Here is a 17,900-nt window from a genome sequence, read left to right on the forward strand (position 1 = left end):
TGCGCTCGGTTCCAGCGCCCCCCGTGGCCCGCCCAGCCATGCAGGTAACTGCTTACGATTCCGCCTGAATTTTACAAAAACGCGGGCACGGATCGAGCCTGCGATCCCGCGGAAGCACAGCTGGCAGAAAGGGGGCAGAAGACGAGCGTGGTTTGCGTCCACGCAGACGTTCCGAGCACCTCCTTTGTCGGCCGTCGTCGGTTGGGACCTTCCTTTCTTTTCGTTTCAAACTTGCTCACAGGACGTGCCTCCTCGGGCTTTTTCGCAGCCGCGTCTGTGACCGGAGGTGGAAGGCTGCTTGCTCGCTGCTCCCTCCCCTACCTGTTTTCAAGTTTGGGAAGGAAGAGGAAGCTTTTCTTNAGGTGCAGAACCGGGCGCGAGGGTGGGCGAAGGGAAGGAAAACCTTCTCTTCGCTGATAGAAGCAGAAAGTTTGTCTTTGTACGAGTTACAAATCATATAAGCCTAAGGGCATTCTTTTATTAAGCCTCGTGAGCGCCCTAATGGTTTTGATTCTTATGCTAATCAAGGGTAATTAGCCTAGCTGCCTATTACTTCTGATGGCTTAGGTGTAGAAAAGAACACTGGTTAAGTGTTTCCCTGGTCTTACACGTTGTAACACTTCCTTGAAGTTAAGAACTGAGGAGCCCCCTTCTTTAAAGGAATGTGAAGGGTGGGCAAATAGCCCTGCGGTCTGAATACCTTGGGAGGCAGAGATGTGCGACCTGAACTTTTAGGAGAAATAAACTCGCCTTTGAGCATTTTGAAGGAGGAAGATTGAAGTTACGGTTCTCAACTGCACTTACCCAGGACCCATCCCAATCTACAATTCCACCCTCAAGAAATAGTATGTAAATGGTGCCTGTTAGGCCAAAAATTTCTCCTAAGATTAAATAGTAACTGAGTGGAAACACTGTTTGCTGTTCAAAAGAGATGCAAATGTGCCAGTGACAAATTTAGCAACCTTTTGCTTCCATAGTCAAGATACTCTATTTCTGTCGTGCTCATTCCTGTCTCATTTCAACTGAAAACTACACTTTGATCACGTATGGGGTTAGTGAGTAAAAGGAGGACATTATGAGAATAAACAGTCGTGCTTTTTCAGCTTTTCCCTGTACTATGTGGAGCTGTCGATTACGCGTCTTTGTAAATTCATGGGTATTCTAACATGAGTCCCCAAACCCCTATCTATCCCTTTACAAGGTAGTTTTATAGCACAGGAGACTAGAAGATATCTTCAAGCGGTCTCATATCTGTTTTTCTGATATCCTACTGAGATTGGGAAAGAAAAGATTGCATGATCTAAGGAGTACATGAGGCTCCTTCTAGCCTGTTTTTGTTATTTCAAAAACTTTTCACCTAAGTATTGCTGTCATGATTTTTTTAAATATTTTTATTTATTTCTAGGAGAGAGAGCGAGAGACAGCGTGAGCAGGGGAGGGTCAGAGAGAGAGGGAGTGACAGACTGAAACAGGCTCCAGGCTCTGAGCTGGCTGTCAGCACAGAGCCCGACGCGGGGCTCGAACCCACGAACCGCGAGATCATGACCTGAACGAAAGTCGGACGCTTAACCGACTAAGCCACCCAGGCGCCCCATGATTTTTTTTTTTTTAAACATTATTTGCTCATGGCCCTAAGATAGGCTCTGTCCTTGGCACATTTTCCAGACCTCTGCCTGGAAGCTTCTAGTTTAGGATAGACCCATGCAGCATGGGCAACTGAATAAGGAAACTAGCATATACATCTGATAGGATGTGTGTAAGACCCGGAAGTACATACTATGATTTACTGAATGAAGGTGGTGATTTAAAGAGCCGCATATCTAAAGAGATAGAGAGACAAGAGAAGTCATCATCAGAGATGTGTGGGTAAGCGAAGGAAGTGAGGGGGCTGGGCTGGCACAAGAGGGGAGAGGGGGCTGTTTGTGTGTGTGCAGGGGGCAGGTCCCGGGGTCTGGCAGGCAGAAAGGTTTACTTTTCAGACTCAGGATGCGGCCCCTCAGGCAAGACTCAGGGATGCGTAGCCAGTTAAGCAGGCCTAACAAAAGGGCCTTGGTAGAAACTGGGGTGAGGAAAAAAGGAAAAGAGAGGGGGGGAAAAAGGCAAGGATTTGATTCCGGTTAATATTTCATTAACCGGAAGTGAGTTTCTATCACTTCATTTGATTTTAGAACTACAGAGAGAAAGAAAGGGAAGTTGAGAAACTTTTCCAATTGTATGGAGGAATTTCTCTTGCTCAATCAGCTCACTGAAGCCGAGAAGGTCTGATTATTTGAAATGAGTCTGAAACCTTATGAAAGAAAGTTGAAACGAGTCATTTGATTGTTACAGAGATTTGCGCTAAGACTGAAGACAAGTTATGGTTTCCCTCAGGAGCTGCGTATGTCCCCATTGTTCTCATAATTTTAGCTTTTATCCCCAAGTTCAGGTCAGGACTTTTAGTTCTGTAGGGAAGGAAAAATAATTTTTTTCTCCACACCTTCTTGGTTTATAAAACACACATTAACAGGAGAAAAACAAAAGAAGTTTAATCGCATGTGCAACCCCTGAATACATGTGAGATACCCAGGAAAAGTGAGTAACTCCTCAAAATGGCCGAAGCTATCACCTTAAAATATTAATCATCTTCAGCTAAAGACAAAGGAAAGATGTTGGGGTGTGGTAAGAGATGGGGGGCAGGGGGACGCAGGTTGGGAAATTTTCACGCAGAGCACAGTGAACAAGGGCAAGATTGCAGATATAAAGAAGTACCTTCTCCATTGATAAGTTTTTACAGATTTAGTTATCCTTTTCTTCGGAGCAGAGGCACCCTGTACAGAGGAGGGGAGACTCCCTGAAAAATGGAGATTTCCCTCATAAATATAAATTTCTCTCAGAAAAGGGCAACTTCCATTCTGTTTTCAGAAATGGTCCTGTGTCTGACACCTCTCAAAAATATCCAGTTTGTTATGCCAAAGAGGCATATTTTTGGCACGGTATATTCTACTTCTCTTGAGTTCCTTATTTCTAATATCAAGTTGTAAACCAGTGAAGTGAACAGCTGGATAGTGGTGTTATTAACCCGAGAGGTCTGGGCTTATGAGTAGGCTATTTCTGTGCATAAGAGTTGTTTCTAAACTCTGGCCACCTTGAGTGCTTGGGTTGGTTATATCTTTGGGGTTTCAAGTTGTCTGCTCCTTTGGCCTCTTCTCAATGGGTGTAGGAAGATGGAAATTAAGAGCTTTCTCTTTTTCCTCTTAGGCTGGGCAACCACAGCTCCTATAAATAACAGATGCCACCCTAGGGAAGCCCAGTGGAATGTTCATCCTTATGCCTAAGGAGATTTGGTTACCATATAATGGAGAGAAGCTAGGACCTTCCATGATCGATATCATTATTCCAGGCATCCTCTGCTTTCTAAATGATACTGTCATTCTTTCTGCACACTGGAGGAAACTGGCTGGTCTGCTCACTTTACAGTTGTAAATGTGGGCAGTCCTTGTGTTGTAATTTTATCCCGGCAACAGCTGCCCAAATGCTCTAAACATTTAACATAACATATGGTAAACATTCCTACGAAAAGGCTTTCCTGAGCCTCTATAGCCCATTTGGTACTACCTGTCATGGCCATTCAACTAATGCCTCTGAAGTTGGGTTCTATATAAATCAACTGAGACATAAATGTGAGGTGCAACTCAGATTTTTAAAATATTTCCAAATTAAGCATTTGGGATGCTCGAATTTATGAATGCTATTTGCCGCTATCTGCGATCTTTGTCATAAGGTCTAGTCTGATTCACAACATCGATGGTGAATGCAAAACCAAAGTAGAATCAAGAACACCAGGGTTCAAGTGCCAGTTGCACCTGTGCTTCTAATTAGTCCTCGCAAATCCACAAGCAGCATAATATTACTTCTACAAAATGAGCACTTGTATTTTAAACACAACTTAGACATTAGATCACCTTCTTAATGCAGCATAGCCCATCACATGAACATTTTTCTATTGTCATATTGGCCGTGCCTTTTTTTGTGAGAAAAGCTATTTTTCAAAACACTAGTCTTGTGTTCGGTGGCTAATGGGAGAAAGAAAATCTTAAGAGATATTCATGCTCCAAAAATACAGAAAAAAAAAAAGTCAGAAAGAGAGGGAAAAGAGAAGACAAGTTAAAAGAAAAAGAGGAAGTTATATTACCACAAGCAATATTCCAGAGAAGTTGTACTGGAAAACACATGATTGTTTGTAATTGAAAAAGTGTAAAATACTTGTAAGATTCAGCTAGTTCCCTTAACACTTGTGCTAGAGTTCATCTAAAAAGAGCCAATTTCTTAGTTCCTTATTTTGATATGTAGGTCTAAATATCTGATCAGTTGCACTTGTAGTCTACCCTAGTCTGAGAAAGGTTTTTACTATTTTACCTGCAGATGGTTATTTGCCTTAGGAAGCCCTAACCAGCCTAGGATGTAATTAGAGCAGTCAAATTCTGACTCCCCATACATCTAGACAGAAGGAACACCTGTTGGAATGTTTGAAGTCAAACATGGCCACAGATATCTCTTATGTGACCAGCAAAGATCTCCACAGAGTTTGGGCATGAGGCCAAGGATGTACTTGCACGGGATGAATGAACAACGCCCAGCAGTTGTTAGCATTGCACCATCACGTTAAAGGGCGATTTTGCTTAGTATTTTTATTTCGTTTTAGCTGATTCAGATTCAAAGTTATATTGTTTTGATTTTAGTACTAGATGTTAGTTCAAGCGTCCGAAATCACAATAAATGTTAATCTGAACTTTGAAGATAAAAAGTAGAGTTAAAATGGAGCTCTAAAGTCTACAGTGGAGCATAACGCATTCCTCACGGATTTCATGGTTGTCAGTGTTGTGACTGTTATGTATACTTGCAAGGTGAGTGTTGGTGTTTATAGAAGAAATACATTCAGGCTTGAGGAAGGACTTCTTTGCTTAACTAAGATGATGCTTTATATTTCTAAATGCCATATAAATTACATGACATTGAATTACAACCTCAAAACATTTGTATAAGGAAAGCATTGCAGCTATTTGCAACCTCATTTTAAGAACAGGGAAAATAAAGATCAGAATACTAGAACTGTTTAAGATCACAAATTGCAGACCATAATGAGAAAGTAGAGTCCAGTGTGCTATCCACTTTACGAGTGGTTCTAGACTCTCTTGGGTCTGATAGCACGTTGTAAATCTTATGAAAAGTAAAAACAAATCTCTCTAGCAAAATTTATAAACCTGCGTAAGCATAAAATTGTGGATCTCAGTTATTTGTTAGTAAAACCAAGATGAGAGACTGTTGGAAAATACTGAAATGATCTAGTTATTTAGAGCAGTAGAGAGCTATTGGCTCTTGCCTTTGCAATCAGCTGAGGTATGACTGTTGCAAAGCCCCAAATAATCAACTGCCTTTTAGCTCAAACAGAAAGGCAGTTTCCTTTTTTTTTTTTTTTTAGCAGCATGTGAGCTCTTCGTTACTTTATGTTTTATCTCATAAGATCTAAGGTGTATAGTGTAGGAGAGGAGTAAAAACTTTTCTGATACCTCCTTGGGTTCCGTTCTTGGGGCCATGCAAATTAGACTGACAAAAGATAGATTAACAAGAGAAAAACAAGTGTATTAGCTCAAGTAGCATAGACGCCCATGAGAGAAATTCAATGATAAGTAACTCAAAGGGTTGGGCTGAACTTGAACTTGCGCTTATATAGCATCTTAAAGAATGATAGATAAAGGGGGGGGGTGATGGGCATGGAGGAGGGCACTTGTGGGGATGAGCACGGGGTGTTATATGGAAACCAACTTGACAATAAACTATTTTTAAAAGAAGAATGATAGATAAAAGCAGATAGATAAAAAATGATAGAAAAATAACAAGGATAAAGGCACAGGTTATAGGTTTCCAAGTGCAGCAAACTGGGCAGATAAATACATTGGGGGAACCTAATGGGGTAAGGTTTGTGCAAGTCAGTCTCACTGCTGCCTGGCTTAATGCTGTGAAACTTTCTCAGGAGGGGGATTTCTCAGCAGTGTCTGCTTTTAGTCAGAGAAGGGAATCTCCAGGAAGGCGTTTTTCTTCCTCTCTTGGTTCTCAGTTGCTTTTAGCTCAAAAATAATCTTTATGTTGGGGCACCTGTGTGGCTCAGTTGGTTGAGTGCCCACCTTTGGTTCAGGTCATGGTCTCCCGGTTCGTGAGTTCGAGCCCCTCATCGGACTTGGTGCCGCCAGCCTCGGTGCAAAGCCCACTTTGGATCCTCTGTCCCTCTCTCTCTGCCCCTCCCTGGCTTGTGCTCTCCCAAAACAAGGTAATCCTTATATCAAAGTGACACATTTTGGGGTGGCATGTTTTGATCCCTTATACTATTCATAGAATAGAACTTGACTTACAGAGTCTGCACCCTAATACCTTTGATCTCAATCTACTTTTGAAGTGTGTGCGTGGCTGTTTTGTTAAGCAGGGTTAATACACAATTACTTAGTAGAGTTTTATAGTTGGGTGCCTTGTTTTCCCATTTCTTAGATAAACTTCCCCACAATAGTGCCTGTCAAAGGGGCAGGCCTACAAGACCATGTTCCCACCTGGTGACTGCACCCTAGCCACAGGTGCTTGTAACAAAGGTGGATATTTGACCCAATTTCAACCATTGTTTATTTCTTTCTTATTCTCTTGTCCCCTTCATTCAATGAGATATTGTATCCTGTGGATTCTCTTTTCTCAGTATCTATATGTTTTCTCTTTCCCATTGCTAATGTACTGATTTATGATCTCATTACTTCTTGCTTGAATTTTTTCAGAAGTCTCTCAACTGGTCACGAGCTTAATTTTCCCAAGGCACTATTTTGATTGTCATTCCCTCATTCAAAATACCTCTGTGACTTCCCCATTGTCTACTGAATTTAGCTTAGTACATGAGGTCTTGTCCTAATCTGTTCTTCCTATAACTTTTTAAATCTGTGAACTCTTGGGGCGCCTGGGTGGCTTAGTCGGTTGAGCGTCCGACTTTCGCTTAGGTCATGATCTCGCGGTTCGTGGGTTCGAGCCCCGCGTCGGGCTCTGTGCTGACTGCCAGCTCAGAGCCTGGAGCCTGTTTCGGTCTGTGACTCCCTCTCTCTCTGACCCTCCCCTGCTCACGCTGTCTCTCTCTCTCTCTCTCCTAGAAATAAATAAAACATTAAAAAAAAAAATCTGTGAACTCTTCCAGTCATAATGGGGGGTTTGCTCTGCCTCAGAATGAGGTCTTAAATTTCCACATATTCATTTCTAACCTCTTTGTCTCCATTTAGGCCTCTCTCCTACATCCTCTGGCAAGCCCCTCACTATATGCCTCACTCCCCAGGCATTTTTTGAGAACAGTGACTATTTTTACAGTGACAGTGACATGAATATGGGTGGAAGGTGGTGGAAGGTAATAGTAGGGTTAGTTTTTCAAGTTTGTCAGGATATAAGATACTGATTATATCCTATAGTCTCTCAGTGTTCACATTTCCTCTCCTCTGGCATGAACATCATACCATCATTGGTGCTTGACAGATATTAGTTGAGCTAATTCATCTACATATTTTAGGGTTCATAGATCAGATCGATTAATTGTGTTTTGTACTTCTTCACTTTCAAACAGCAGTTACATCTTAACATGTCTTGATTTGTTTAAAGCTTTAGTTGATTCCCAAAAGATAAAGGTTTATAAAGACATAGAGAACAGTTAAGTATTTACATGTTTTAATGTCTTTTGCCAAACTCATTTTATTTATTTTTAAAATGTTTGTTTATTTTTGAGAGAGAGAGAGAGAGAGCACGAGAGAGAGCATAAACGGGGGAGGGGTAGAGAGAGGCACAAAGGATCCAAAACAGGCTCCGCGTTGACAGCAGAGAGCTAAACGTGGGGCTCAAACTCACAAACCGTGAGATCCGTGACCTGAACCAAAGTCCAACACTCAGCTGACTGAGCCACCCAGGTGCCCAGCCAGACTCCTTTAATATAGCCGTTACTTTGATTGATTTTTTTTGTTCAGAATGTCAGTGGTCAAACTATGTAAATTGCAAATAGACTGTAAGCATAAACAGATTATAAATGTTTCTGGGAAAATTGATGGCAATATGAACTGAATACCATGAAATTCCTAGCAAATAAACCCAGCGGTGCCAGTCTGCTAAATCACTACTGTTTTCATATTTAGGCAGTTTGTAAAGGGAAGCTCCCTTGTCATATCCCAAGGAACTGACTTAGAATATAGAAGAAAGTCATGTGTCTGGGAATGTTAACCAATTCCAATACTGTTTAACATGTTTTTTGTTGTTGTTGCGAACAATGCTGTTTTTAAGCAAACTAATTAATGCATACACTGACAAACAAATCCAACAAAAGAGGCACTTAGAGGCAGTGTTCATTGAACACTGGAATTTTGAAAGAAAAAATCTATTAGATCATTTTATGCATTTACTTCTGCCAAAGAAGGATTGTTCTTTCAAGTTTATTTTTCTAGTTTTCAATTCTATTCCACTTAAACACCTCAACAACCAAGACTTTTCAAATCTTCTGTGGACAGTTCTGCCACCTAGTATAGTCACTGTTTAAAGTTTTCTGATGATTAACTTATTTCTTTTTCCTCTCAGTTATATACATCAACCATTTATGCTTGGCTATGCTGATCATTTGCCATGAGTCTATATGCTTTTAAAAAATATCGTGTAACATTATGTATGTGTTCATGTCTTGGTTACCAAGTACATTATTAACTAAACTGACATTTTCTTTTGCAGTAACATTAGAGCAAATATTCTACTAGTAATGTCAGTAATTCAGTGAATACACAGATAAAGGATGTCAATGAGGTTTATGTGCCTTTAATAATTTCATGCTTGAGTCTTAACATTAACATCATCCCTGCTGGTCAACCAGGCGCCTTCCTTCCTCTTAACCAATGTTCCAGGAACATTATTTATAGTAACCCATCAGTCTACCACTTGATGTCCAAGGACAACACTTTGAAGCTTGGAATGAGGGGTCATCTGCAGCCATATAAACTTACCTACATATTAGGAGATCGATTTAATCATTCAGCATCATTGTTAAGACTTAGCTTAATTGGAAGTATCTTGTATTCACTTGCGAATGTGCGAAATGATGCATGAACCAAGAGTATTTACTGCAGCATTATTTGTAAAAACAAAAGATTGAAACTCATCCACATATTCATCAGGTGTTAAAAAGAATGAGGTAAAAAAAAAATCAGTGGAGGGAAGAATGAGTAAGCTCTCTCTATAGATAAGAGGAAAATCTCCGTGAGACTTTTCACTGCACATGCTTATATAGTGTTTGATTTTGACACATGAATTTATTCAAAATTGAAATGAAAAAAGAAATGGAAATGCCGAAGAGTGAAAATTAACTTGACTCTAAAGCTATCGTCAGGAAAATCTGAAATACTGGGTAGTTCAGCACAATTTGCTTAGGCCCAAGAATATATACCTTGACAAAACTTCTAAACTGTTGTATTTAATTTTAACGAACTGAAAATGATCCATTGAGAATGCTGGTTAAACACAACGTGTACACCAAACTTTACCTAATTGTTATAGTGAGAGTATACAATCTCTTCTTCAAACCTAAAATGTATATTAATGAAGAGCAAACAATGATTAATTTGAGTTTCCCTTAATTAACACTTAGGTAGCTCTTACTAAAGCTATCAGGCTTTGTGTTAGGTAATAGGCAAATGGAAATAATTCAAGCATTACTTTTACTCTTGAGAAATAACCACTCTGGGAGAGAAATGTATAAAAAGCAAATGCAGTGAAGTGTAATAGTTGCCACAATAGAAGTCTGCACAAGGTGCAGGGGAGCATAACAAAGATTAGGCAGAGAAATCAGAAAAGGCTTTATGCTGGAGTGATGGTGGAGCAGAACATTAAAGAAAGCTGGATGACCATGGGAACAAGAGCGCCTTAGGCATATACATGTTCTTCTGTTATCCAACCTCAGATTCTGGACTTAGACTCCCTTATCATAGAAGACCGTGGAGAAAAGTATGTCTGGCTTTCCTTCCAGAACACTGCTTAACGCAGACGGCCCCCAGTATCCAGCAAACTCCAGAGAATGACCTATGGGAACTCATAGCATTGCAACCTGCCAAATGTGTTAAATGTGTCATGTTATCCTTTTTTCCCGTGGCCCTCACTCACCTGCACTCTCTTCATGCTCTGTTTTTCTGTCTTGACTCAACCCTCACTAGAACCTTCCGCCCAAATTTCTCCACAGCACCCTTTGCAAGTCAATATTAGCACCTCCCCCCTCACCTTCACTAAATATATATTGCTCCTTCTAGCCTTAGGTGAGATCATTTCCCTACCTTCCTCTGGTGGGTGTTGCTCATTTTCTCCACCTTCTTCTCAGAATTGGAGCGGGGCTGATCTCCTTCTCTGTGTCCAATGCCGTTTCCACATCAGGCTCCTCCTGTGAAACCCCTCTGCTACTTATACCATCAGTCTTTGTACCCTATCTCTTCCTGTAACCACCTTTGAAAGACCTTCTGGTCATTTTGCCCCCATTATTCACTGAAGATTTTAGCACTTGGCTCCCAATTCTCTCTCCCAACCCAAGTCTTGTGTTCCTATATTATTTCAAGGTGCATGGGTGGCTCATTATGCTTTCTGGTATCTCAGTCCCTTTAATTTTTCATCTCCATTAACTTGCTGCATTTCGCAGATGCCACCTACAGGACTTTTGAATGACACTAAATTACAAGTCCCTGGGTCATTTTTGGTCCAAGATATGTCTGATATTTGTACAATTCTCTCCATTTTAGCTTCCTTGTGCCCAATTCAAGCCACTGTCTTCTCTTCACTGAATATACAGTAAGACCTTGGCTGCGATCATAACTCGTTCTGGAAACATGCTTGTAATCCCAAGCACTTGTCTATATCAAAGTAAATTTCAAGAACCTTTGGCTCAGATGTGATCATGTGACATCTGGCGTCACGTACTACTCCTATTGCAAGACATTGCTCATTTATCAAGTTAAAATTTATTAGAAATGTCTGCTCGTCTTGCGGAACACTCACAGAACAAGTTACTCGCAATCCAAGGTTTTACTGTATATGTATATTTCTTGCTCCGCCTCCACCCCCCACCCTTAATCTGTTCTCCATAGAGCAAAGTAATCACATCATTCATCTGCTTAAAAAAATTCCTGAACCTCTTTCAATTATACTTTGAATAAAATCCAAGTCCCAGAGGGATCTAGTTCCTCTCACCATTGCAGCCTTACCTTGTTACCCCCGTGTCACCTCCTCTGAGCCTCCAAACTTTTTCTCCAGGGCCTTTCTCCTTGGGAATCCCTCTGTCTAGAAGGTCTTCTTCTTACTCTTGATCTAGCCGGCATCTTAGGACCCTGCCAGCCTCAGACTGAATGTTGTTACCTCACAGAGACTCTCATGACCTCCTGTGATTCCCAGTATTTCAGAGCACAACCTGCGATGTGTAATTATTTCTTGGTGTGGTTATCATTGTGGTTTTTGGCCTGATGTCTGACTTTCTCACTAGATCGTACATTTCTTTTTTNCACCCCTAGATCATACATTTCTTAACTGCAGGGAATATATTGCTTTCTACTACCATGCAACCATATGTATTCCAATACCTGGCCCATTACAGATGGTTGATGAGTATGGTAGGCTCAATAATGGCTCCTCAATGATGTTCATGCCCTAATTGCCAGAAACTTGATTATAAGGAGATTTTGTAGATGTGGTTAAGTTACAGATCTTGAGATAGGGAGATTTTCCTTGATTTTCTGGGTGGGCCCACTATAATCACAAGGGTCTTTATAAGAGGGAGCAGGATGATCATGGTTGGAAGATGTGATAATGGAAGCAGAGGTGTGTGTGTGTGTGTGTGTGTGTGTGTGTGAGAGAGAGAGAGAGAGAGAGAGAGAGGTAGATTTGCACACAGTTCACTGCTTGCTTTGAAAATGGAGGAGGAAGTGGCCATGAACCAAAGAATGTTAAGTGGCTTCTATGAGTTCTAGAGCTGGAAAAGGTAAGTAAACAAATTCTCATCCTACAGCCTCCAGAGGGAATGCTAACACATTGACTTAGGACTTGTGACTTCTGAATCTGTAAGATAATACATTTCTGTTATTTTAAGCCACAAAATTTGCAGTGATTTATTACAGCAACATTAGGAAAGGAATACAGATTTTGGTACCTGGAAATGGGGTGGTTCTTTTAGAACCAAATAACTAAAAACGTAGAAGAGGCTTTGAGTTGAGCATTGGGCAGAGAATGGAAGAACATTGAGGAACATGATAGACAGCCTAGATTGCCTTGAAATGAATGGACTGCTGGTAAGAATATGGAAATCAAGGGGCGCCTGGGTGGCTCAGTTGGTTGGACGTCCGACTTCGGCTCAGGTCATGATCTCACAGTTCGTGGGTTCGAGCCCTGTGTCGGGCTCTGTGCTGACAGCCAGCTCAGAGCCTGTAGCCTGCTTCAGATTCTGTGTCTCCCTCTCTCTCTGACCCTCCCCTGTTCATGCTGTCTCTCTCTCTCTCTCTCTCTCTCTCAGAAATAAACATTTAAAACAAATGAATAAACATTAAAAAAATTAAAAAAAAAGAATACGGAAATCAAAAGTGTTGCTGGTGACGACTTGGAAGGAAGTAAGGAACAGGGTAGAGAAAATGTATAGATTCTTACTGTTGGTAGAAACATGGGTGTTAAAAGCACTGCCGATGAGGGCTCAGGAAACATTGAAAAACGTGTTCACGGAAACCTGAGGAAAGGGGATCATTGTGATATAGCAGAAGAAAGCTTAGTGGAATTGTGTATTCCAGTTATGTGGAAAACAGAACTTATAAGTGATGAAGTTGGGGTATTTAGTTGAGATTTGCAAGCCAGATACTGGTTTCTAAGCAAAATATTTACCTCCTTTCCATTCCCTCAGCATGATTGCCTCAGATACTGTGATGCGTTTATTGGACAAATGTTGTAGAGTACCCACTATGTAAATAATCAGGCACCACTGATGATCTTGAGGCTGCGAGGATAAAGATTTGGCAAAGCTACTGCTCTCCTGGCCCTTTCAGGGAAAGGTCATGTAACATGGTAGTTATGAGCACAAGCTGGGGCCAGACCATAGGTGTTTGAGTCCTGGCTTTGCTCTCAAATGACTCTGCCAAGTTATTTGTGCCCAAGTATTCTTATTTAAAAACAAACAAACAAACAAACCGGTGGTAATAATGGTACCTTACCTCATAGAGATGCTGTGAGGATTACATAAAATAACAAGGGTAAAGCATTTGTAACAGCACATGATCCAAAATAAGTACTATATAAATAGTAACTAATAGCATAATTTACTCTCATAAATTGGTGGTATAATAGGAAGAAAATAAAATGAAATGATTTTATAGTGACAGAGCTGAGGGGAAGCCAGACTCATTCCTACTGGCTGGTCAGGGAAATCTTCAGAGATAAGGTAAACTTTGAGCCAAGACCTGAGTACTACAAACACAGGAAAAAACTATAGGGTGATTTGGAGGTACCAAGTCCCATGCAGAGAGAGCAACAAATGAGACTTCCTGGGGTTCAGTGAGCCAGGGGGAAAGTTATAGGGATGAAAACTCCTTTAAATGGTGCTGAAGAGTGTAGATTTTATTCTAGTGCAGCGAATGGCCCTGGGCAGGGGTAGGGAGAAGGGAGCAGAGGGTGGAGGGTGCGTGAGTGTCGAGCCACAGAAAGAATCCTATTTTTAAGAGTCATTGGTGGGGCGCCTGGGTGCCTTAGTCGGTTAAGCGTCTGACTTTCGCTTGGGTCATGATCTCGTGGTTCGTGGGTTCGAGCCCCGCGGCGGGCTCTGTGCTGACTGCCAGCTCAGAGCCTGGAGCCTGTTTCGGAGTCTGTGTCTCCCTCTCTCTCTGACCCTCCCCTGCTCACGCTGTCTCTCTCTCTCTCCTAGAAATAAATAAAACATTAAAAAAAAAAAAAGAGTCATTGGTGAGTTAAGTAATGTACAATGGTCACACTTTTTCTTACACAACATGTTTTTCCCTGCAGTTATTGCATTATTTTCTTCCATTTATTTACTTCACTATGTATTTATTATGATTCTTCCTACCTGCCCAACGGGTTCTGAACAAAACTTTGTATAGGTCAAATGTCAGTTGTCTTTTTTTTATATTTTTATTTTTTTTTATTTCTTAGCCCATCCCTCACTTAGCCCATCCCCCCTCCCNCTGGTTCTCCATATTTAAGTCTTTCATGTTTTGTCCCCCTCCCTGTTTTTATATTATTTTTTTTTCCTTCCACTATGTTCATCTGTTCTGTGTCTTAAAGTCCTCATGAGGGAAGTCATATGATATTTGTCTTTCTCTGACTAATTTTGCTCAGCATAACACCCTCTAGATCCATCCACGTCATTGCTCCTTTGCCTTAAGGGTCTGGAGCGGAGCCTGGAGTCTCTTGAGAGCACTTGATGCGTGTTCCCTGGCCTGTTGGTGTGGTATAGACTGGGATTTGGCTCCTGGGACATCCTGGCTGATACTGCCTGTGATGGGAGAATCAAGAGAGGGTTTGTCAGCACCATGAGCGACGTGGACTTTGAGGGAACGTGCTAGGCTGGGATCACTCAGACAGGACCCTGCCCAGGAAGGCTGCTTGCTGGGGCAAGGAGAGCTCCGCTATTGGGGGCCGTGTGGGGCACAATGCCAGAGCCAGAGCCAGAGCTGGAGGAGCATCATAAGAGGTGAGGCAGCATGTGACTCATTTCAGGAGGGAACTGCAGGGCAGAGGCCTTCTTCGGGGGTGGGGATGAGGGAAAAAGGGTATGTGAAGAATCCATAAATGCTCTGTGATGCACAGAAAAAAAAAAAAAAAGGCAGCATTTGAGCATTCGTCATTGGAGGAGAGGGCAATGCCTGATTATAATGGCCTGAGACAAATAAGGCCTTTCCCGTTTCCTTTCACTCAATCCGAACTTGACCCTGAGTATCTCCTGAGCAGCAGCTGGGGAGTGGAGAGAAGGTAGAACAAAGAAGGTGGGGAACAAACCAGAGGCCCCATTTCAGTTGGACCGACCTACCCAAGCTTGCCGGCAGTGAAGTGGGGGCTACTCAGAGAGAAACAGCTTTCAGTGTGATATGAGGTGAAAATTTTCTTTGAAGTACTTGAAAACAAGATGGTGATACTAGTTCTTAAGATCCCTAAAAGTGCCTGAAAACACATTTGGATCAGCCTGATCATCTCACTGGGTCAGATTCAAAAGTGGGTTTGAAGGACAGGGGTGAGAGGAAAACTTCCTGACTGTAGTCTTCCAAGTACCATGCTGTTCAATAAATGGTTATACAGATTTTCATCAAAATCTCGTTTCTGCCTCACCTTTATTTTGCCAAATGTTTATTTTTGAGAAAGAGAGAGAGCGAGTGAGCAAGCAGGGGAGCTGGCAGCACAGAGCCCAATACGGGGCTCGAACTCATGAGCTGTGAGATCATGACCGGAGCTAAAGTCTGACACTTAACTGACTGAGCCACCCAGGCGCCTCTGCCTCACCTTTTAAAGTCCCAGGTGCCTCTCTTCTGAGTTGTTCAAGATTCTGTGTGAGAAATCAGCTTTTCATCCATCTCCTTTGACAGTTTGGCTTCAAGTTTCTACAGAGTTAGTTACTTGTCCATGATTAGCTCTCTGCCTTCCAAAATGTATTGATGTCACTCATTGCTATTGCCTGGTCTTCCATTCTCTTTTCCCTGTGGATTAAGCTTTAAAAAATATTGCTGCTTCAGTAAGTTTCTGGCAGAATATGAAGAAAGGCTCATGTGTTAAGCCTACCATGTTTAATTAGACTCCCAGGCAAATATTTAAAGGAGAAATAATAACATTTTCAGTTTTTCCAAAATTGCTCTTTGGTTTGTCCTGTAGAGATCACCTTGAACTCTTCTTTTTCTCCCACAACTGAACTTTGGTCATTTCATCATTAAAGATACAACATTTAACTCAAAATGACTGACTGTTGTTTCAGATGGATATTTTAATAAGGGAATGAAAATTATAACTTAGAGTTGAAATGGGGTTTGTACACAAGACATTCTTATGTACAGAGAACAAACTGAGGGTTTATGGGAGTGGGGGAGAGGGAAAAGTGGGTGATGGGCATTGAGGAGGGCACTTCTTGGGATGACCACTGGGTTTTGTATGGAGGCCATTTTGACAATAAATTATATTTAAAAAATGAAATGGGGTCTGTAGATGGCATATGGTTTTTGGTGATTCTGTCCCACATTTTACACAAGTGAGAAGTTTTTATACACGTGCGTAACTATACGTATTTTATCTATAGTATTTACATATTCAATATATTTATATTTATAAGTTATATATATTTATACAAATATATATTTATAAAATTGTGTATTTTTAATAGAATTTCTCTACAATGTTTTAAAAATATTTCTTTATTTATTTTGAGAGAGCATGTGCACACAGTGGGCAAGGGGCAGAGAGAGAGGGAGTGAGAGAGTCCCAAGCAAGCTTCACTCTGTCAGTGTGAAGCCTGACATGGGGCTCAAACCCACAAACTGACATCATGACCTAAGCCAAAATCAAGAGTTGGATGCTTAACGGACTGAGCCACTCAGGTGCCCCTTCACAACTGTTTATTTGAAGGATTCCCAAACATACTGTGTGAGGCAGGGTTTTCCAGAGAGACAGAAGCAACGAGGACATAGGGAGAGATTTATATTAAGGAATTGGCTTGCATGATTGTGGGTGCTGGTGAGTCTGAAATCTGTTAAACCAGCTAGCAGGCAAGAAATTCTGATGAATTGATGTGATAGTTCTGACCAAAATTTGTAGAGCAGACTCGGGAGCCTACAAATTCAAGCAGGGTTTCTGTGTTGCAGTCTTGAGGCTAAATGCCTTCTTCCGATAACCTCAGTCTTTTTTCTCTTAAGACCTTCAACAAATTTGACAAGGCCCACCCACATGATGGAAGGTGATCTGCTTTACTCAAAGTCTACTGATTTAAGTATTAATCATATCTAAAAACACATCTTAACAGTGACATCTGTGTTAAACCATTCAGGCACCACAGCCTAGCTGTTGACATATAAAATTAACCATCACACTGTAGACATGAAAGAACATTTCAAAAACCACCTGTGGGCCTTTATCTAGATTTATCAGTGGTTAAAATTTTCACATGCTTCACCTTTCTCTCAAGTGCTAAAGTATATAAAGTATATGAAGTGATGATACTTCTCACATAAATACTTCATGTCCCATGAATAGAGACATTCTCTTTACAGCATTCTTATGAAAATAGAAATGCAGTAAGATCTCCTCACATTTGGGGGCGCCAGGGTGGCTTAGTCGGTTAAGCGTCCGACTTTCGCTTAGGTCATGATCTCGCGGTTCGTGGGTTCGAGCCCCGCGTCGGGCTCTGTGCTGACAGCTCAGAGCCTGGAGCCTGTTTCCAGTTCTGTGTCTCCCTCTCTCTCTAACCCTCCCCTGCTCACGCTGTCTCTCTCTCTCTTTCCTAGAAATAAATAAAAACATTAAAAAAAAAGTTTTTAAAAAAAGATCTCCTCACATTTGGTCCATATACTAATTTTTTTCAGTTGGCTCAAAATGTCTTTTATAGTTTTGTGTTAATTTGTTGTGTTTCACATCGCATTTCTTATGTCTCTTTGGTCTATTGTTATCTAGAACTATCCCTATCTTTTTCTGCAGTTTTCATAACCCTGTGGGTTTTTTAAAAAATTTATTTTCAAGTTAGTTAACATACAGTATAGTCTTGGCTTCAGGAATAGAGCTCAGTGATTCATCTCTTACATATGATACACAGTGCTCATCCTGAAAAGTGCCTCCTTCATGCCTGTCACCCATTTAACCCACCCCACCCCACCACC

General features: G+C 41.3%; 1 protein-coding gene across 1 annotated transcript in view; it reads left to right on the top strand.

Moving 5' to 3' along the window:
• Nucleotides 1-6: 6 nt before the first annotated feature.
• The window catches only part of BCAT1 (branched chain amino acid transaminase 1), a 102,259-nt gene continuing 84,365 nt past the window's right edge, over nucleotides 7-17,900 (top strand). The window contains exon 1 of the mRNA XM_077774432.1: nucleotides 7-44. Within this exon, the coding sequence (XP_077630558.1) occupies nucleotides 39-44 (6 nt within the window). The 5' untranslated portion in view covers nucleotides 7-38. The remainder of the gene's footprint in view (nucleotides 45-17,900) is intronic.

This window comes from Crocuta crocuta, unplaced genomic scaffold (genome assembly GCF_008692635.1).
Source record: "Crocuta crocuta isolate KB4526 unplaced genomic scaffold, BGI_CrCroc_1.0 scaffold176, whole genome shotgun sequence".
Taxonomy (NCBI): Eukaryota; Metazoa; Chordata; class Mammalia; order Carnivora; family Hyaenidae; genus Crocuta; species Crocuta crocuta.